The sequence below is a fragment of the Acartia tonsa genome, chromosome 4, assembly GCF_053477335.1.
Source record: "Acartia tonsa isolate MP-2025a chromosome 4, ASM5347733v1, whole genome shotgun sequence".
Classification (NCBI taxonomy): Eukaryota; Metazoa; Arthropoda; class Copepoda; order Calanoida; family Acartiidae; genus Acartia; species Acartia tonsa.
In genome coordinates, this window is record NC_137263.1 from 10818869 (window position 1) to 10841735 (window position 22867).

General features: G+C 30.5%; 1 protein-coding gene across 3 annotated transcripts in view; it reads left to right on the top strand.

The window, feature by feature from the left end:
- Positions 1-22570, top strand: part of Shaw (potassium voltage-gated channel shaker cognate w) — a 112052-nt gene extending 89482 nt beyond the window's left edge. For 2 of the 3 annotated variants that reach the window (XM_080156298.1, XM_080156296.1), the window contains exons 11-18: positions 2888-3109; positions 6837-6930; positions 9101-9310; positions 9749-9818; positions 13391-13441; positions 16067-16297; positions 20620-20715; positions 21120-22570. In XM_080156298.1, coding sequence (XP_080012424.1) covers positions 2888-3109; positions 6837-6930; positions 9101-9310; positions 9749-9818; positions 13391-13441; positions 16067-16297; positions 20620-20715; positions 21120-21709 — 1564 coding nt within the window. In that variant the 3' untranslated portion in view covers positions 21710-22570. The remainder of the gene's footprint in view (positions 1-2887; positions 3110-6836; positions 6931-9100; positions 9311-9748; positions 9819-13390; positions 13442-16066; positions 16298-20619; positions 20716-21119) is intronic. The other variant, XM_080156299.1, reaches the window with a different exon arrangement.
- The last annotated feature ends 297 nt before the right edge of the window (positions 22571-22867 follow it).

Consider the following 22867-nt stretch of genomic DNA (forward strand, 5'->3'; position numbering starts at 1 on the left):
TTTTGATTGTACATTTTTACATTCGTGGGAAAATGGATATAATACGATACGATTCGTGATTTTTCACTATGCCCTAGAACCGGTTCTAATCCAGCGGATATTGATCGGTTTCTAAGCCATATTGGAAATTTTATTAACTTTAATACTTTTTTGTGTTTTTACCCCATTTTATACATATTAAGAAGTTGGTAAAGCAGTTTGTTTGCGGTTGGCTTTGATTCTAGAGCGATAAAAAAATAAAAATTAAAACATACAATCTATAAAAATGATCTTTAAAAACATTAAGTATCTTTAATTTACAATCATTAACTATTGAATCAATAATCTTTTTCTTTTACAAATTAAAACAAACTAACCAGCGGAAAATAAACTTTTTCTCTGAGGTGTAAATAAATAAAGGGTTATGAAAACAGATTAAGACGAATCTGTATATTTATCTTAATTTCACGAGTTTGGGCGGTTTTTGTGTTCATCAAGACTTCTAAACGCAGGAACATAGGGAGGAATAAAACAAATGCCTAAATATATTGATAAAAATATTAGGTAGAAAACTTAAATTTGCAAAAAAAAATAAGAAAGGGAAAGTTAGATATGGGTTAAAAAAGAGGCCCCAACAGCCTAATTTAAAAAATCCCATACTGTCAATTTAATTTCTTATTCTCTCTCTCTCTATTATTTCAGATCAAAGCAGTTTCAATAAAAATTAAATACTTAATCCTCTTCCGGTGGAGGGAGGTTGCGTTTAACCAGATTTAAAGTTTCCAACGGCGGGAAACTGGCAGGACACAAACACCGTTTTCAAATTAGTCCTAGAGTAACGGGGAAATTATATATACTAGATATTTACTTTTTGTAACTTAAAAGGACTCTCCACAGAAAAATCAACTTTGGATTTTTGAAAATCTAACCTGAAATTATTATTCTCTGTTCAATTTTAGGCATTTTTTGTTTTTGTGGCATCGCGATCGAAGCCCTTTGAAATTTTTTACCTCCTTTAAGTGAATCCTCCCGTCATTTAATTTGTGCTGCTTTAGTGATTTTTAGCTTCTATTTTTGCCGCCGTTGCCGCATTCATCGCCCTTCTCCGCCGCTACTCCGCTATTCATTGCTGTACGTCGCTTTTTAATACATGCTCCCCTCTCCCTTGTTCAGAAATTAAATGGAGGCTGGGGGTGTTGTGTATAGCGACGTACGCAATGTATAGCGGAGTAGCGGCGGAGAAGGGCGATGAATGCGGCAACTGCGGCAAAAGATGGTTATATTTGGCGGAGGCGAACACAAAATGGAGGCGGCAGGATTGTCCAGTCAAGGAAGAGGATAAATCGTAGAGCGGCCGGTTGCAATGGAGCAAATGTTCTTTAGCGGCAAACATATATTGAGTGGAGGAAAGTGTAGTATATATTGTTATAGTGGCAGTACAAATAGGCGGCGGACAAAATTTTCAAAGGGCTTCGATCGCGATGCCACAAAAATAAAAAATGCCTAAAATTGAACAGAGAATAATAGTTTCAGGTTAGATTTTCAAAAATCCAAAGTTGATTTTTCTGTGGAGAGTCCTTTTAACATCTTTAAATCCCTGTTTTTCATTTAGGCTTGAATTCTATGTGTCTATCTTACAAAAAGTGATGAAAATAAAGCAGACTGTAGCTTGTGTAAATTGTCTCAGCTGATATGTTATATTACAGTCAAATTGACTTAAGAATAACATTTAATATTTTGGGTTTAGTCCCTTTCGTAGCAACGCTCCTTAAGGGTCGATTCTTCGCACTTTCACAGTAGCTTTTCTCCTATTTCTAGCCCCTGTGGGGGGCTCTAACCCTGCGGGGCAATCACCTAACTCAAGTTAAACTAACCTTACCTAACCTATTAAAAGCCATTTTAAAAATACGACGAATCGCCCCTTAAGGGGCGTTGTTGCCACGAAAGGGACTATACCCAATATTTTACTTTGCCAATTTCAGCAGGAATTGCATTTCAATCAATCCGAGATCTGAGTCGGAAATACAGATGGACAAACAAACGGACACATTTTGTTAAGGATAGCTGCGCAGTATTTCTTATTAATCCTAATATTTCTTACACACACATTCTCAAACACTCTTTTTAAAAGGACAATGTAGAGAATAAGTGCAGCCTTTGTTTATTTTCAATGGCTTTATGCAAGTTAAACACATTAAAAACAAGGCTGACAACATCCAAAAAGAACGAAACTGAACAATAGGGACAAATATGAGGACGATTGTTAAGTAAAATACAATTGCAGAGCTTTTAAAATAGACAAATAAAATGTAATAATGAAATGATTCTTCAAACCTTATTGTTCTAGGAATCAACATTTTAAAAGTTTACCAAAAATGTCACATAAGAATTTGTTGACAAAACAGCTTAAAAATCTAGTTCTTGTGTTTTTTTGTTAATTATATTATTGCCTTTGCTCAAGGAAACAAAATTTAAAATTGACAGAATGATTCTTACATGACAAAATTTGCACAGGAAATCATCCGTTTCAGAATGCCAGACTGATATAACCCTAATTTTAAAAAAGCTTCACTGTTAAAAAAGTTTTGCATTTGATTTTATTCATACCAAGAATGCAGATTTGTAAAGAATGATAAGTTGTACAATTTCTTTTTATCTTAATATTTTTAATTTTCAAAAAGACAAATATTGAACCCACTTCATAATAAAGAAAAGAAAAATTACTTTTACTGCATCTTATTATAAGACGATAATAAAAAATATCTATTGCTTATTTGCTAGGGGTATTACATTTACGGTTAACAGGATGAGAGTTGTTTGATATATGTACTATAGCCTTTTTATTCAACCCTTTGTGTTTAATTGTGATAATATGTTTAATCTTCAAATAATGTTTATAAATTTTCAGGTTTATTTCATGTCCCAACAAGTGGGAGTTTCTCAAGTCCTCGGTGAATGTGATCGACTACGTAGCCACCCTCAGCTTCTACACAGACCTGGTGCTGCAGAGGCTCTTGTCACACATCAAGAACGCTGACGTGTTCGAGTTCTTTAGCATCATCAGGATATTAAGACTGTTCAAGCTCACAAGACATTCTTCCGGATTAAAAATTCTACTTCAGACTTTCAGGTAAATATTAATTCTAAACTTATTCTGTAGGGTGTTTATTGCAAATCTACTCTATAATTCACGTTTTATGTCCGTTCGTCAGACAAAAACAAGACAAACAGCTGAGGTTTTTTTAGTGAAGATTCCCTATAACAATGATCATCCAGCATATAAATTATTTGTTCAGTTAGTTTATCAGACACGCTACAAAAAAAATATGAAGACATATATTAAACATCAAGATGTTTCGAGATTTTAAAAAATTGATTTATGATAACTGAACACCTGCACCAAAACACACTTTTTCGTTTGTCCGGTCTATCGCTAATTTTAAATGTTTTGTCATCCTTATTTCCAATCATCACACAAGAAAAGTAATTTTTAATAAACCATACCATTTTATTCATATTAAGGCCAATAAAAATAAAGATTTTATATAGCACAACTTTTGAAACCTCACTAAAACATAATAAAAAACGAAGTTTCATGCACGTTTTTTCTAGCCGTGCACTCGCAGTGCGTTAAGGGAAAGAGAAGTGGTATGAATGGGAGAAGACAAAGAAAATAAAACATTGTTTGTCAGAATCTGGTTCCCTGTAACTTTGAAATAAGTATTTAAACTTTTTTTAAATTTGTACAACGACAAAAGTACTTTCCTAAACCTTTTGTAAACTAGGTCAATGTCTAATGCTTTAAATGCAGGATACGTGTTTTTGCAAAAAAAAACAGAACATCAAAATTGGTGTAGGTTATAAGAAATAAACCTTTTTTTACAAAAAAAAGTAATAAAATGCAGAAACATACAAATGGTTTATCTAAAATGAAAATAGAAAATCTGTTTTTATTGATATATTATTTACCTTTATCAAGAACAATGGGGCAGCAGTAAAATTTTGATATTTTAACCTGAACAAAATTGACAAACAAACAATGAATGGGAAATTTTAGTATTATTAATAAGATAATACAGAATATAAAAGGCAGGCTTTTGAGATATTCGAATTCTTAGTTATAGAGTAGGTACGATGTACGTAGTTTAGAGTTGGACGGGGGAGTGAGGGAGGGGGGAGGGGTATAGACCAAGTATGCATTTTGGATTAGGCTTTATCTTATCAAAAACAGCAAACACACCAACCGACCCACACACATACACACACACACACACACACATACAGTGTAAATTACTGGGGATCTGAAGGGATAAGACAATGGCAGATAAATTGATGTTTTTACATTCTTAATCAATATACACAAATTCACCTCTTCTGTAGATTACAATTGGTGGTTGAAAAGTTTAGACACTTAACTAAATGAACCAATCAATCAAAATTCAATAAAAGCCCAAAGTTGTTAAGCCAACGAATATAAAACGTTATCATAAAACTTTCGAGACTTTGTGTAATAATCAGCCCAACTGTCCCCTCCCTCCCTTGTAAATACACAACTACAAAAATAAAAATTAGTATCGATTGCAATATCAAGCCGACTGATTTTATTGGGTTGATCTTTTTGTAATGCATATTTCGAATATCAATTTGTTATAAATTTAATCAAAATCATCTTTCCTTTGAGTAAATTCTTTATTGATCCAACACACTAGATATTTAGTAGGAAAACCCAATGTTCTAAAGCAGCTTCGCTTTTAATTAGAAATGAAAAGGAGAAAGGAAAATATATGAGTGTACACAAACAAAGATATACAGATAAATTAAGAGGATAATTAGTTTATAGTTAAGTGCTCTGTCTTTTCAGTAGCTCGGCTGCTATTAAACTACGGTCTATCCCACTAAGTTACTAATTAATTTACTTTATTTTCCAGCATTAATTTTTTAAAATGATTGTTTAGATAATGGTATATTTAAAATTTAAAGACAATAAATGTTCTTCTGTTTCCAAAAATTATTTTAATTTTGTTATTGCTGCACTATTTAGGGACATAAATATCCTTGTTGGGTAATTAGATACATTGCTTACTGTTTTGTATCTTATGAAATAAAAAAATAAGACCAATACCAATATGACTATAATTTCCCATGTCGTCCTGTCCAATTAAAACTACTGGAATAGAATTTTCCGTATCGCTTCGAGAACCGATTAATATCCACAGTATTAGAACTGGTTCTCAGCCATTCTGAAAAATTATGTATAGGATCATATTACAGACAATTTTCTACGTAAATTCAAATACCAGTTTTGTTAGCCCAAGACTTCGGTCCCTCGGGGTTAACAAAACTGGTTTTAATCTTATAACATTTCATTTTGATATCCGCGGAAACTTGTCTTGTGTCTATAATACGATATAATAGACGATATAACCATTATGGCCATTTATCTTTGGATCTATGGTGTGCTGGAGGGGAGTGTAGGGGGTGTCATCTCCTCCCCCCCCCCCCCCGAAAACTATCTTCCCACTTCACAACTGCCTGGGGGTATCACTGTGCACGCCACTGCTATGGAACAAGGATGACAACATCCATAAAAGCGAAGCTCTGAAATGGAAGGACAAACGGACATTAACACTTGTATAATGTCAGAACTGAATAATCAGAATGCGAAAGTATAAGAGAAAAAGCAAAATTGTAAGTAAATTTGTTGAAAAACTGCTTTATACAGGATAATGATTATGGACATACTTACATTTTTAGGACTTGATTATAGAGTTGCTTCGCTTATAATAGTGTACTTTGTTGTCCTATGAATCAGTATACCAAAAATCAGACCATTCGGATAATTAGGTCACATACAAATTTGTTGTTAAAAATGTAAAAAAATCAACATGTTTAAAATGGACGTACGGATATTCTGGTAATGATTATAGAGTTGCTACGCTTTCTAAATCGTACCTAACTATTACAGGAATCACCATGCAAAATTTTAAATCGATAGGACAATTCTAACATGCCTAAATTAACGAAAAAAGCTATTAAAAAAAGTTTTTAAAAATCAACATGTTTAAAATGGACGTACTGACATTTTGGTAATGATTAGAGTTGCTACGCTTTCTAAATAGTACCTAACTACTTAAAGAATCACCATGCAAAATTTGAAATCGATAGGACAATTCTAACATGTCTAAATTAACGAAAAAAGCTATCCGTTACGGACGTACGGACGGACGGACGGACCGACCCTAATTATAGAAAAGCTTCGCTTTTAAAAAAAGATATTCTTCTAATTTTCCACTTGATACTATTTTAAGATTAGAAAAATCATAATATTGCATCTGAAATTAAACAAATGTTTAACCTTTACTCCAAACTTTATATAAACAAAAGTCAATCTATTTTATTGAATAGAATTAATATTTGGAATTCAAAAAGTTTGACAAAGTTTAAAATAATTTTTAATTTGTGTAGTTTTCTTTGTGTGTGTGTGTTTGAGTACGTGAGTGGGGGTGCGATTTAGTTTAGTCTTTACCTTCTAAATTGTATTGTACAATTGTTTAAATAAAAATAATAAATTTCGTATTAAAAATAAATAAAGCACTGGACAGACGCCAATCTTTAAAAAACGAATTAGATAATTGGAGATATAATCATAGATTTTTTTTTAAAAATGAGATTTTCATTTTTAAACGCCGAAAAATATATTAAGTTAATAACTTTAAAAATAATTTGGGATTAACTTAATTTTAATTGAGGAATTAGCAGGAAAAGTTAAACTTAATTTTAATTGAGAAACTAGCAGGAAAAGTCCTTTTTTCAATTATTTTGTTCTTTTTGATTTGATTTAATTTTGTTTATTTCAGAGCATCCGCTAAAGAGTTGATGCTGCTCGTATTCTTCCTTGTTCTTGGTATTGTTATATTTGCCAGTTTAGTCTACTATGCTGAACGTATTCAGGTAAGAAACAAATATTTATTATTCTAACTATGTTACAATTTACTTGAAATTCTGTTCATTTTAAAGCAAAAAGAAACCGTTGGAATGATTATTTTTAGAATTACTATTATATATGCCAATAGCGGTTTCGCATCTAGCATATAGAAGGGAAGGGTAGAAAAATAGCCTAAAACCAATTCAAGACTTAAATCTGAAATACAAATTAGCCTTAAACCATCCCAGGACCTATGTGAAGCTTACCTAAAATGGAAAACTCAATCGGTTCATTAGTTATAGAAATCTTAAGCTACAGACAAAAAAAACTTACTACTTCAGGATATCTTATATATTATCTCATACGTTGACCCTAATGTTCATGATGACACCATAACGTCAGGTCCAACAACCAAGGATAACTATGGGGAGCAATGCTTTCATTCTGTCAACACCCGGGTAGTGTAATAACATCTAACAGATAACCAAAACTTTGATTGTAAGACCTTTTGTCTGCAAGTCCTTATTGTGCATTGAAATAAGTTGGTCTTGCTAAGGGGTTGCTCCTTATCTAACTATTAATGATATTAATATTACTCGCCTTTCAGGATATTAATTTTATGATCCTTTTAAGACAATATAAGTAACCCTGTTTAAATTTTGCCTGTATGGAAATGTCACAAAAATATTCTTTTTTGGAGAGATATTATAAACCTAGCAGGGCACACAGTTAGACAAAGATAAATATAGGTTTTTGTTCAGACCAACAACAAAAATAATAGTTCTGAATTTATTTCCAATGGTTTGAATTTTTCTTCTCTTGAAAAACTGAACTACTTCTAATACATTTTTTAAAAGTGTTTTAAGTGCTTAAAGATTTTTTTATCAATTTTCACTACAATTTATAAAAATTAGTTTTATTAGAATTAGTTAATAAATCTAAATAATGCCAACTAATGTGTAAAAGAGTAAGCGCATTTCTTCTAAACTTAAAAAAAAAAAACAATATTTTACTTAGAGAATTATGAAAACTGTAATAATGTGAAAGTCTAGCTTGGCTCAGGATATTGAGAAACCAGAAATATTCAATTTCCTTTTGTCAGAGCGAACACAACAACTAATATTCAACAATTTTAGTGTAGCCTATGGTTGACATACTGATATAATCAAGAGAATATTCCATCACCTATAATACAAAGTAAAATGATGTCTCTACATCTGTCTGTCTAAATAGTTGACCTACATATATATATTGCTTATGATTTCAAACAGTTTCACTTCTATTGGACATATTGGTTCTTATTTAAAAAATTAACTCTGTTTTCAGTAATTTGGTTATTCTTGTTCTCATGAATAATCAAAAACAAGGAAGACAAATTGCGAGGCTTTTCTATAAAGCCTTATCATTTTAAACATTCCATTTTTTTCTTTTATATATCTTTCTTATATCCTAAATAAAGTAGAAAGCTTTTTTGTCTGTAGCGAAAGATCTCGTTAACCGCTGGTTCTTCTCTAAAGTGAAGTTTATTATAGGTCTAGAAGAGGTTTATAGCTCTTTGTGAGGAGGGTTTATTTTACTTTTTCTTTTTAAACTTAAATTGAAAATTGGGGGAGTCACCTTCCCCCCTTACCACCCTAGAGGCTTCTAGGGACGTAGCCGATAGTTGCTTATATATTGCATTCTAACTTATACCAATAAATGAATTAATTCGAATTAACGAAACCTATACGTGGTTTACAGCTGTCGGGGGGGGGGGGGCAACATAATTGTAGCAAAATTGACGAACTCTCCATTTGCCCCCCAAATATTATTTAGGATTTATTTCACTTGTTGGTTATACCTTATACCTGAATACATACTCACATTCTATAGTATAGAAGGTTAAAGAGGATTTTTAAAAGTAGTATTGTGATGATCAATTAGTTCTAAGTACACAGTACATGGTATTAGACTTGTAGAAAACTCTATGCGTGTGAAAAATGCAATTTGCATCTAGTTTTTAACAAGTGAAAAGATAAATTAAGTATTTGTGCATAAGAGAACTACAGTAACATCTACATATTTTAATTTTTAAACAACTGAGCATTATTATTTATATGCAGAATAAAATATTATACTCAGTGTTTTAATTTATTTTAAGAAAGGGGAAAAATCAAGAAGAGTATCTTACAAGTCTCATAAAATGAATTATTTCAGGCTAATCCAGGGAACGACTTCAGCTCAATTCCTCTGGGCCTGTGGTGGGCCCTGGTGACCATGACCACCGTGGGATACGGGGACATGGTACCCAAGACGTACCTGGGCATGATAGTTGGTGCTCTGTGTGCTATGGGAGGTGTGCTGGTTGTGGCCCTACCCGTCCCTGTTATTGTTTCAAACTTTGCTATGTATTATTCACACACTCAGGTATAAAAAAAAACAATTATAGAATTTAAGTACAGGAAGAAAGTCGCTCAAAAATCAGCACGTGACGTCATAAAAATGAGGGATTATCCATCTCTTCATTACAAACTTATCAAATATTAAAAGGAAAAGATTAAGTATGTCTTTGCCAGGGATGGAGGGGATATTAGGTTGTTTATTACACAAGTCCCAAAAATTTGATAATATCGTTTTTTATTCGTTTGCTCAACAATTAAGAATTAAGTTAAATGTCCAAACGTTTCGACCACTAATTGAATTCTTGAGAACAGGCAAATTTGTGATCGTCATTGGGGATGTACATTAATTTATAGGCCACAGTCTGGTCCTTTTCGATCCCTGGCTTTAGCAGTATTTTTTAGGGGAGGGAGGTTTAGTATTGTTATGAAAAAGAAATATTTACAATGCAATGCTTTTATTTAGGCGCGTGCAAAGCTACCTAAGAAGAGAAGAAGAGTTATCAATGTAGATATACCTGTTGGTAGAAATAAAGGTAATAGAATTCAGTCAATAGAGTTATCAATGTAGATATACCTGTTGGTAGAAATAAAGGTAATAGAATTTAGACAATAGAGTTATCAATGTAGATATACCTGTTGGTAGAAATAAAGGTAATAGAATTTAGACAATAGAGTTATCAATGTAGATATACCTGTTGGTAGAAATAAAGGTAATAGAATTTAGACAATAGAGTTATCAATGTAGATATACCTGTTGGTAGAAATAAAGGTAATAGAATTTAGACAATAGAGTTATCAATGTAGAAATACCTGTTGGTAGAAATAAAGGTAATAGAATTTAGACAATAGAGTTATCAATGTAGATATACCTGTTGGTAGAAATAAAGGTAATAGAATTTAGACAATAGAGTTATCAATGTAGATATACCTGTTGGTAGAAATAAAGGTAATAGAATTTAGACAATAGAGTTATCAATGTAGATATACCTGTTGGTAGAAATAAAGGTAATAGAATTTAGACAATAGAGTTATCAATGTAGATATACCTGTTGGTAGAAATTAAGGTAATAGAATTTAGACAATAGAGTTATCAATGTAGATATACCTGTTGGAGGAAATAAAGAAAACATATTTTTATAGAATTCAGACAATATGCTAAGGTGTGAAACCAGAGCCGTGATTTAGCAAATTAATTCCAATTGAAAGGGGTAGTTTCACGAAATGCATTTGAACCTAATTTAATGAACCGCATATTTTTTGCTAGTTAATAGGTTTAACTATATTTATATGGCATATATATGAAAGAATTTCAATTTTCTACCACGTAGTTTTGAAAATATCAAGACTTGAAAATCGTCTTTTTGTGATTGAAATTCTTTCAAATATATGCCATATAAATGTAGTTTAACCAATTAAACAGGAAAAAATATGCGGTTCACTAAATTAAGTTCAAATGCATTTCGTGAAACTACCCCTTGCTGAAAAGTTGGATATTTTAGTGTCGTAAGGTTGGCGTAAAACTTTTTTATTCTGTGACTAAAGGGAAGTGGATAAAAACGGGGAAGGGGTAAGAAGGAAATGGATTATTTGAAAATTTTTACTTCGAATTGTTCATCAGAAACCTTGTCTCTTTTCCTTGTGTGAAACCCAACCCATTGTCAGTCCTGTAATATTTGGGTAAGAGGCAAGATTTGTCTTTTATTTCCTACCTTCCTCGCCCTACCTGTACCTACACTATTTTTAACTAGTGAAATCGCCCCTAGCTTCTGATGATCTTTTCTCCAGAATAGGAGGAAGGTTTCAGAAAAATTGCCTAAAACAATTTAAAAATAAACATGGAGAAGAATAAACCATCCAGGGAGCTATGTGAAGCTTCCCTAAAATGAATAGGGTCAATGATTATCGAGATCTAAACGGACAACTAAAAAAACCTTTCTACATATATAATAAAATAATACATGAATATGTAAGTCAAATATATTTTTCCCACAATTTGAAAGTTGTCTGTAATACCTAAAAAACTATTTTAACCTTTTTAATCTGGGTTTGTAACAGATCAAGTATTTATAGAGTTTTTGTGTAATACTAAACAATCTTTTATCTTCAAGAATATGTACCTCTCACTTTATATTTCTTTAACTATTCTTGTTTAAGATTTTCAGTATTGAATCTTGTTACATCGAGAATAATGAAATAAAACTAAAAGTAAAATATGAAAATGAGAAGAGACAGATCTTACATCTCATTTTATAATAAACTTATTACATTTTAGGATTTATATTGGCTCCAGTTTATTTATTATTCGGATATTTAAGTTTTCTCTTTTAGAGTAGTTTATTGTATAAAGTATGTTGGCATTTTCCCTTAAAGTGCCTTGTCGAGCAATGAAACCCATTCCCCCTTATTGAAACAAATTGAAAATAACAGGGGTGGGGGGGGGGAGGAAGTTTTTTGTTTGTTTGTTTATTACCCTCGGTCAGGTTAGGTTAGGTTAGATTTGGTACGGGAGTTAGGATACCGCAGGTATGGAGAATAGGCTCCACAGGAATTGGAGAGGGATACCCCCCCCCCTTTTTAATTTTCATTATTTAAATAAGTGGGGAGGGTTTTCAGTGCTCGATAGACACTTAGATGAAAAGCACCAGGATAATCTTTCTACAACGGATAATTTTCATTAAATTTGATTTTGAAAGAGGGTAAAAAGAACATTTTTAAATAGCCGCACATTAAGAGAGTAGTCTACTTAAATTCCTCACTATATCCAATATTTTAAATGTATGCGATGTAAGGATTATGTCGAGCTTCATGGAGTACATAAAGTACAAATACTCTTAACATTATAATTTTATGAGCAGCTTCACCCCTACTATCTGCAAAGGATACTTATAATCGTACATTGAGGGAGGGTTTGGAAAAATAGCTAAAAATCATAACAAGATTTTGATTGAGAAATGAAATAAACCAATTTTATTTTCAATATTTCTTGCACAAGACTAAAATTAAATAAATAATGGTGTGATAGCTCAACTTGAAATCAGTGTGACCGAAAGATGAATGAACACTTATGGAATATTAATTACTTATTTCCAAATAAGCCAGCATTGCTTTTTAAAAATTATGAAAGATTACAAAAAGTAAATGGTATATTCTTATCTTATCTTATCTTATCTTATCTTATCTTATCTTATCTTATCTTATCTTATCTTATCTTATCTTATCTTATCTTATCTTATCTTATCTTATCTTATCTTATCTTATCTTATCTTATCTTATCTTATCTTATCTTATCTTATCTTATCTTATCTTATCTTATCTTATCTTATCTTATCTTATCTTATCTTATCTTATCTTATCTTATCTTATCTTATCTTATCTTATCTTATCTTATCTTATCTTATCTTATCTTATCTTATCTTATCTTATCTTATCTTATCTTATCTTATCTTATCTTATCTTATCTTATCTTATCTTATCTCTGTATCCCTATCCGTGGGTAATTCTATATGTCAACTGATACACACAAAAAATTATTTTACATTCCTAAATTTTTTTGCTGTTAATGTATCCCTGTCCCTGGCATCTCCTCCCTGTCAACTGATACACACAATGCAAATTTAATAAAATAAAATTCCAAACACAGACTTATGAGAGTTTCAATTGAATTTGTAAAATTGAATTCTATATTTAAAACTCTGATGTATATATTCAAACAAAGACGTTTCTGTAAGAGAAGGGGAATGTGTTCCAAATCCTCCTCTAGCAGATTTTTTTTTATATTTTATGTTGATTAAGGGGGTTTTAAAAATACCTGTGCGGGGCTTTGTCTTTTCTCCCCTCCAAATTAACAAGCATGCATGCCCCTATATTTTTCAGGCACTATTTCAAATCTTAATGTTAAAATTGTTAGGAAAGCTTTGTATAAGTTCTCATCTAGTTTTACATTATTGTTCAGGATTTGGGAAAGTAAATCAACCAAACTCCCTCGAGAAAAAGCCATCAAAAAATTGTTACCCAACATTCCATATTCAAACAATTTTCATTGTAATTAAAATAAAAAGGACTATACCTTGCTTAAACTAGTTGCTAAAGATTATTTTTATTTTAGGTGGAGGTCCGGGTAACGGTATAAAATCCGCAGCACTTTCAAATCGAATAGGTATGTATAATATTTCTTCATTTCTTGTTTCTTTCTCAAAATTTCATTATTTCTTTATAATAAGAGGCTTATCTAATCATTATATACATATATATTTAAATAAGTCTCTTAGCTTTAAGCTTTATGGTCAATTTGATTTGAATTTGAAAAAATAATTGTAAATTTTTCAAAATCATTTAAAATTATGATCATTTTTCAATTTGTTCTTTAAAAATATTTCTTTCTATCTTTTGCTTATTATTCTTGAATTTTTGTGTGCGCGCATCTTTTATATTTAGACTTTTATGTGTGTTCAGATTTCATTCTACTTTATTATTTTCCAATTATGGAATAATATTGGCTTAATATGAACAGGGATAAAAAAGAATATTACATTTGATGTTTTTTTAGACAAAGAATTTTTCAAAGAAACGATGAAATAAATTACATATCACAGTTTGGACTGCGTCATTCTAAGTTTACTTTTTAAAATATACCATAAAAATTAGTTTAATTTGAATTCAACTAAAACATCCAAATGTATAATTCTTTTTACCCCTAAAAAATAATTCAACCTAAAGCCATGATGAAAAAAAAATTCACAATATTTTTCTAACTAATTCCTGTTTCAATAATTTTTGCATTGCCAAGACTCGCTATGCAATTTAGAAGTTGCGCTTTTGTCCTTCACATTATTAGTTGCTTTCATTCAAAGTTTACATATAATTACTAAATTAGTATCAATTTTATTCTTTTTGTTTTTGTTAATGATTATAAGATTTAAGTGTAACAAAAAACTGAGTATCAAAATACAATTTTTTTCTAATCAAATTATAGTCATAACAAATCTTAAGAATATTGATATTAATATTTACAAGTACAGTTCTTTTAGAATTCCAATATTTAGGTATTCATTAATTTTGGAACATATTTTTCAATTAGTTTATATGCTGCTCATAAACATAATATAGAATAGACAGAGCAAAATACATATCAATGTATATACTCAGTTAAAAAATAAAACCGCCATGGACATTTAGCTTTTTGATACAACACAGGCTTAACAATTAATCAAAGTTTGAAAATTTAAGTTTTATTTAACTAGTTTTAAATTCTTAACTTGAAAAGATTAAATTTTAAAAGTTTACAGAATTTGTATTGTAGGTTTAAACTTGTAGAGTATTTTTTTCAAGAGGGGGCAAAAACCAACTAAATTATTTAGTTTCTAAATCTCTTTGATCTAATATTTTCCCTGCTTTTAAGCAAACCTAATAGAAAAAGAATCTAAAAACAATATGAAAGAAAAAGAAATATGGTTTAGCTTATGTTTAGAACCAGTCTTTTTTTTAATGATATCAAGGACTTTAGGATAAAAGTAGCGCAGCAATAACGAAAGATCAATATCTTTAATTTATTTTAAGCAGATATCTATAATACAAAGTAGAACGATGTCTGTCTGTCCGTCTGAAGCTTAAGATTTCAGTAACCGCTGAACCGATTGGCTCTACTTTTCAGGGATTATACCTACTGGTCCTGTGATGGTTTTAAGCTATTTTCTTGGCAGGTTGGACACCCCCAACGGTTGGTAACCCCCCCAAAAATGAAAAATCCCCCCCCCCCAAAAAAAATTCTTTTTAAAACTAAAATTAAAATAGTGGGGTCGACTACAACCCCCCGCCCCCCAAAAAAAAATTGCCCCCTCCCAAAAAAATTGTTATTTTTTTTTCTTTTAAATTTTAAAATTGGTTTGATTAAACCTCTTGGGGCAAAAATGCCATGTAAAATTTTGTACATCTATCTTATTGTTAACTTTTAAGCCTTTCAAAGAATTTTCTTTTTTTCAAAGTTAAAGAATTAAAAAGAATTTTATTTGTATTTGAAGAAACTTGGAAGGAAGGTATGCGGGTTCAATATTGGCAAACTAAACTATGCCACTGCATCTATACTTGAAATACAATTCCTGAAAATTTAATTGTAGAATTGGTAAAATTGTTGAGGGAATCGCAAAATTATTTTGCTTAAAAAATTGTGTTTGGATGATAAAATACGTATTTTTTAAATTTAATGAAGTTTTGTAAACTTTTTTTTACAAAATGTTATATTTAAGAAAACAATACAGGATAAATATTGTAGGTATATCAATATTTCTCTTATAGAGTTCTAAATATTCCTAATTTATTATACAATTTTAAGTATACCGAGCTATACAAAAATATTTTAAATTACTTTGTCTAAAACTATTTTTATATTAATTAAATTTTAGAACGAAAAAACATTTCAGCTTATAAATGAATGGTTGCTTTTTATCTAACTTAAAATTTACTGTAATTTTTATCATAATTTAAAGCTTAATTTTCTGCTATGATTTTGAAAATGGCATCTTTCAATATGCATGTTTAAAAAAAAACAAAAAGCTACTGATTTACTTTTTCTTGAAGGAATTCTATGAATATTGACATTTAAATGGAAAAGAAACATAGATGTGTCACTGTTTTTCTCGCAAACACAAATATATTCAAAATCTCAACAGGATGATAACATTTTAATGTATATTGTTTATTTTAAATAAAAATATTTCTCCCCCCTTTTAGTGGTGGAAATGCCATTTTTATTTTGGATGATCTGGTAGATGCTAAATGTATTTAGAACAAGATATTGAACGGCCCGTGGAAGTGACGGCTCCGTTGTTACCAGCGGCGGCAGCGGGTGCACGTAGTGGACCCCGCCACCACGCATCCGCTGTCGGCCTATCCGGAAATCGCTCTGCGGCCCCTGTCGCCCTGTCTAGCCCCAAACCAACAGCAGTCATGCAGCCGTCGTCCGCGGTTGCCGTTGCTGGAAAAAAGGTTGAGTCAGGCCCCAGCGGGCAGCTGGAAGGTAAAGATGGTGATGGTGACGGCAATGCTGGATGCGTATTAATGAACTTCCCACTTCCCTGCCCCTGACCTCTCATATTCTGTTAATTACACACACAACCCACTCGCTCACTCACGTATACCTTACAGAATGCACAAGTTTTTAGTGGATTTCTTTTTTTTATAGCGCACAATTTTTCAGCACCAACTAATAACGATGATTTTTTAATATATAAATAGAGGAGATATTCTGCATAGACTACACATTAGAACTGTTTGCATCAAGCGAAGCATCAAATTTGAAAATAAAGTTTTATCAATTTTCTTTTTAAAACTTGAAACTGATGTTTAGAAAGAAAATCAGAAAATTTGTTTTATTAGTTTAAAAAGAATTACTTCTCAGTTTATCTCAAAAAAAAGAATTCAGATTTGATGCTTAAGATAATAATTTTAATAATAATTTAATGTAAAATAGTAATAGAATTTCTATAATAGTTCAATAGAATCAACAAAAATATAGAAAAAATATTTATAGCACCAGTAAAATCATATATATAGCACTTAAACAACCATAATAAATGGAGAGTATTTGGATATAAAACAATTGAAGAATATTAATTTTACCTATAATAAACAATCAATATCATTAATAGAAAGAGGGTCATTTTTTGCGTATTTTCCGTAGAGTTGTGTGTTAGCGTTAAGCTAAATGCGCTTATTAGGTCAAACTATTTTTAATGAGGCCATTTCATATATATACATTTGGTTATATAATTATGAACAATTTGACTTAATAAGAGGATTTGACTAAACAGTATCACGTAACTTTTCGGAAAATACGCGAAAAAAGTGACCCCTTTATTATATTTATTGTTAAATGAAATAGGTGAAATAGTTTTTCATAATGAATAGTATATCCCTTACAAAATAAAATAAAAAATATCCATTTAATCTCCACCACAATAACAAATGTATAGTTTCTATTTTGTAAAGAAATCAATGTTTGGTGAAATTAAAACAATTAGTCAAATATTTAAATTATCGTAGTTCTAATTTAGAATGATAATTTTTACAGGAGGGATGAGACAATGGCGCTTAAATTAATCTAAAAACTATACGTACCCCATTTTTACAAGTTTTCTAAGTCAATAATTTACAAATAGAAAAAAAATTGGGGAAAAAGATTAAGTTAAGCGTCATTTTCTTAGGCCTGTGGCTGTATCCCAAAAGTTTAGAAAAACAGGCGTAATATTCATAAGTTTAATTTGACTTCAAGCTTTATGAATACCTACTAAATGAAATATCTTTCGAAAAGATATTATTAAAGTATTAATTAATATTCTGTTTATTGCTTTAATTTCAATTATTTTATTCTCAGTTTTAATACTTTAAAATGTAACATACTAAACAAAATACAAGCCAAGTTTGTTGGTGTTAAAAATTACATGACCCAGATTTTTTTCAGCTTCTAAAGATAGAATTTAGTCCTTTTTCAAATTAAAAAATTTGCCATTGACGTGTACATTTTTCTTGAATTTTCATACAAATTCAGGAAGAGGTGACAATTGCAATAAATCAATTTACAAATCTTTTTTATCTCCCTCCACTTTTCCCCAACATTTATTAATTATTAATTAGATGCCATTAAAAATGAAAAATTATAAATGGAAAAAAATCATTTTTTATTTTTTGGATTTTAAGTAAATGCGTTTAGCAAACGAGGTGGTAATTTTAATTATAATATGAAAGAGTCATGTAACAAAAAAGCTATTTTTACAAAATGCATTGATGGACAATTAATTTTTTTCTAATTTTAAGAAAAATATAACTAAAATCATTTATTATACAAGAAATTGAAATTAGAATTTGTATTTTGAGCGCGTGTGGTAAACCAAAATTAAATATTTCTGGCAAACATGATTTATATTTATAAAATTCATACTAACCTCTACATTATTTCTGTTATGGGCCAAAAAAAATACACTTTTATTAATCAATACAAACTGTTTTGGTATTTTAAAAAGTTTTAATTATGATATTATTAAAATTGTGACTTTAAAAATGATAAAAATAAAACAATGACGATTTTGTCCAGTCCACATAAGCTTTAGGTGTAAGTACGAAGATTTAACAGATCTAATCGTATAACATGTACAATGCACTTGAGAGCTTTAAAGTGCATAAGAGTATTCATATTTACAAATAGTGAAATATCATAAATGGGATATTTGAAATTTATTTGTTATACTCTAAATATTGTTCGAGTTTGATGTTCTTTTTGAAGCAATTGAAAATAATTAAAGCATCATATTTTCAATTAAAATCAAATTTAGATGACATGAATTATTTAAAAAGTTGATCCTAGTAAGGGTTAAAAGTCTAGGTAACAGAATATTCCATCCCTGTAACCAGGGACGTGCAAGGGTAAAGGGGTGTGTCCCCCCACCCTCCCGTCTTGTAAATAATAAAATAATATTATCAAAAGTTCTTTTTTTTAAATGTTGGAGGTAGAAAGATTATTTTTTTCATGGGTGGAGAGTGTCGCCTATAAATAAGTAATAAAAACAAAGGTACATTCCCTAAAAAGCTTAGCATTATCTGTCCATTGATATCTTAAGCTTCAACCGGGCAGACAGACACACAGATAGACGGACAGACATCGTTCTTCATTATGTTTAGGTAAATAAAATCGATTTATCTTATATTTTAATCCTCACCTCTATTGTACAATACTATGAAATATCCACTGCATAATCGATATATAATTACTTGGATGTTGCACCAACCAGATTTTCATCTACTCTAATGAGGTGATACTAATAGCTGGCTAAAATAGCAATTCCCCTCATAGACCCCCTTTACCCCAATACCTCCTCTTTACTGGATGAACGAAGAGACCAATAAATTTAGTCTATATTAGCAATCTAAACTGGTCATTAGTTTTCTGTTGTCAATATATCCATGTATTCTATATAAATTGTCTGCATACTAGAGTACTTGAGTTTAGTATGAATTCTGAGAAGGTTTTGCATACAAGTTCTCATTGTTCTACCACACTAATGTCATTTACATTTTACTGGGAACCCAATTCTAAAATTTTAATAAACAAATTGCGCCAAAAAATACATTAATATAAAATGAAGGTTAAAAGTTTCTTTAAAAAAATATTTGCCTGCCATCCTTTTCCAACTTAATAGAATTACGTTTACCTTATACCCTTTTCAAGAATATTACGAACTTTAGATAGTAAAGTTTAAGTGAACTATTTATATTCAATTGGTTCTGTTCAATTTTATTTTTACATGAAATATTTCAAAAGTATATTCGGATCTTGTATTTTACTTTGTTCAAAATTATATTTTTATATAAGAAACATATGCCTAGGTATTTATAAAAACTTAAATAGAAAAGGTATTACAAGATTGAAGCAAATTTTCAATTTTAATTAATTCAATTATCGTTTATATAAAAATATTTAGAAAAACATTTTTACAGATTTTCAGAAACATTTGTATTTGGTGAGATGCTTGAATAAAAGGTTTGGTGGGAAAAAATCATTATTCTGTTAGTGGTCTACCCATAACTCTTCTCTCAAATCATAAAATATTTTACGGAAGACAATGCCATTTATCTTTTTAAAAGTTAGGTTAGGTAAGTAAGAATTGGTGCTCTCTTTAGGTGATAAATCTAAAGTGAAAATAAGTTTATGTGGCAGGATTTGGTACTCCACTTACAAAATACTGAATCCAACAGTTTGATTGTAAACTGATAAAAATATAAACTTGTAAAAAATTTTATAAGTCGAAAAGCAACACATGTGGATAATATATTTGATTAACTGATAGTTTGATTTCAAACGATTGTGTCAATTTAGGATAAGAGATGTAAATAGTTTTAGAGATTTTCATGTAGTTGCAACAATAGTTTTATAACATTTGTGTAATGGACTTATTTTTTAATAGAAAAATTTGTATAATGATTTTATTAATAGTTTGTAGATGAAAAGTAATTGTTATAAGATAAAATAAAAGATATTTTCCACCAGAATGTAGAAAATTTTTGATATATTTATTACCTTGTTAAAGTATAATAGAAATATAGAACAAAAAATATTCACTAAATTTTACAAGATATTTAGAAATAAAACTCTGTATAAAATTAGGGTTTAGGTCAAGTTTTATGCCATTTATGCATTTCTCTCTTTGGCATTTTTATCTTATCACAATTACTATGTATAGACCCTTTACTTAAGTGACAATATTTAATAGGTAATAATGAATGCTGTAAAGATTTTCAATACAGTTCAATATATTTGAATATTTGCTAACATTTTATATTTTTCAGCTGGGTTGGGGGTTGCGTCCCTGGCACCCCTACCTGGAGTTCCTGGAGCTGGAATTATCAGCATGGTAGCTGGTCCTAACTCTTATGGCTATACAGGTAACATATAATGTACCTAGAGCTAGAATATTCAGCATGGTAGCTGGTCCTTACTCCTATGGCTATACAGGCAACATATTATATACCTAGAGCTAGAATATTCAGCATGGTAGCTGGTCCTAACTCCTATGGCTGTACAGGTAACATATTATGTACCTGGAGCTAGAATATTCAGCATGGTAGCTGGTCCTAACTCTTATGGCTATACAGGTAACATATTATGTATTTACCAAGAGCAATGGATATACAGTCTTTACCTATCACTACGCCTTGACAACACCCATTTCTATTTTCTCTAAATTTACACTAAGTTTTCTTTTGGTAACCTCTATTGTAATTTTACAAATAATTTCATCTCTATTCATATATAAACACAAATTAAAAAATATTTTTTTTTTGTCAAGGTTTACCCATGAGTACGGCAGCTGTAGCTGCCTGCCCAAATGCAGCCCAAGATGCAACAAACAATCAGCCCACTTCTGCTGCTCCACAACAGCAGTTGAATGGCCACAGCAATCAACCTCAGTCGGCAATGCCACAACTGCCGTCATCAGCAGTTCAGAAAAAGGCGAGTATTATTAGCAGTAACAACAACGACTACACCTCCAGCCTGACCACAGCTGTTCTCACCTCGGTGACAGGTGCTGTTCTCGCGGCTGCTTCGCCAAGCTCGGTAGATCAGTGCACACCAACTAAGCAGTTCAGCCTTCCTAGCCAGCTGGGCAGCGTGGGAAGCTCAGCAAGCGCAGAGGAGTGCAAACCTCTAAACACTTCTGCAAGCGGTCACATGGGCGCTGGTGTTGGCGGTGAACCGTGCAGCACGCCGTCACCAGCAGCAACTAGCGCGCCTGCTAAACAGTTTAACATGCCACCGCCAGGTGGTGTTAACAATACTAATAATGTCAATAATATAAATGGTGGTGCTGTAAAAGGTGAAGTTATAATGAGTGATGAAGGATCTACATATAGCAATGATATTATATATCAATGTTAAACATGTCAAAACAAGTGCAATGTATAGTACATATATAGGATTAGTATTCTATCCAAAGTAATTCTATTTCTGCCACAAAATTTAAGCAAAACTGTTATATTTTCTATATATAAAAAAACAATCATTCTTTTTGCTATTACTAGTGCTAAATGTATGAATAAATCTAGTAAATATGTATAAAAACTAACAAGTGTGCTATTATTATCATAATATTATGTACTAATCTGATTATATTGTACTCAGTACCTAAACACAAGTTTTTACATTTTACATTTCACACTCATAGGACAATTCATTCAATGGTTAAGTAGGAAGATGATTAAAGTCCCTTCACAGATTATGACGTCATGCGATAAAATAGCCAATGAGAGGCCAGTATACACTGTAATTGACTAATGGTAAAAATTTGGCTAGCCTCTCATTGGTTATTCTATCGTATGCCGTCATAATCTGTGGAGGAATTAAGATCATCTTCGTTAGGTAGGTACTATAGTCAAATTAAATTTTTTTGAGTGAAGTTGCTCTATAAGTCATCTTTGTTTGTGACTTCAGTACCTAAAATTAGAATATTGATATTAAATAATTAAAACAATTTAAGGAACTATTTCGCCAGTCAAAATGATCATAATTTAAATCAAATGTATAAATAAACACAGACAAAATATTTTTAATGTCATAAATAAATAAAAAATTAGTTTAAACTTATTTTATTTATGATTTGACATTATTTTCTGTGCTTTTCATGATTTGTGTCATTCTTGTTATAAACTATAAATATTAAAAACATATTTCATGTCATGTGTATTAGACATTTTGCTCAGAAATGTATGTCATTAAAAAAGGAGGCTCTATTAATTGTTTTTTTTTAGAATAAAATTCATTTCTTATTTTTTTTTATATAATATTTGTTTAAATATTACCCTATAATATACCAAGTGATTTTGTTTTGTCCAAACAGAATAAAATCCCTTTAAAAAAAAGTAATATTGAACTATAAATTGAATAATTATGAAATTAAAATCTATGCATATCATGAATTGACCTAAACAATGATATTTTGCCTATAAATATCTGTAAACTGAGCTATACCACTTTGTTTTAGACTTAATCATCTCAATTTTTGTTTTTCTGTGTTATACACTCAGCAACAAATAATTT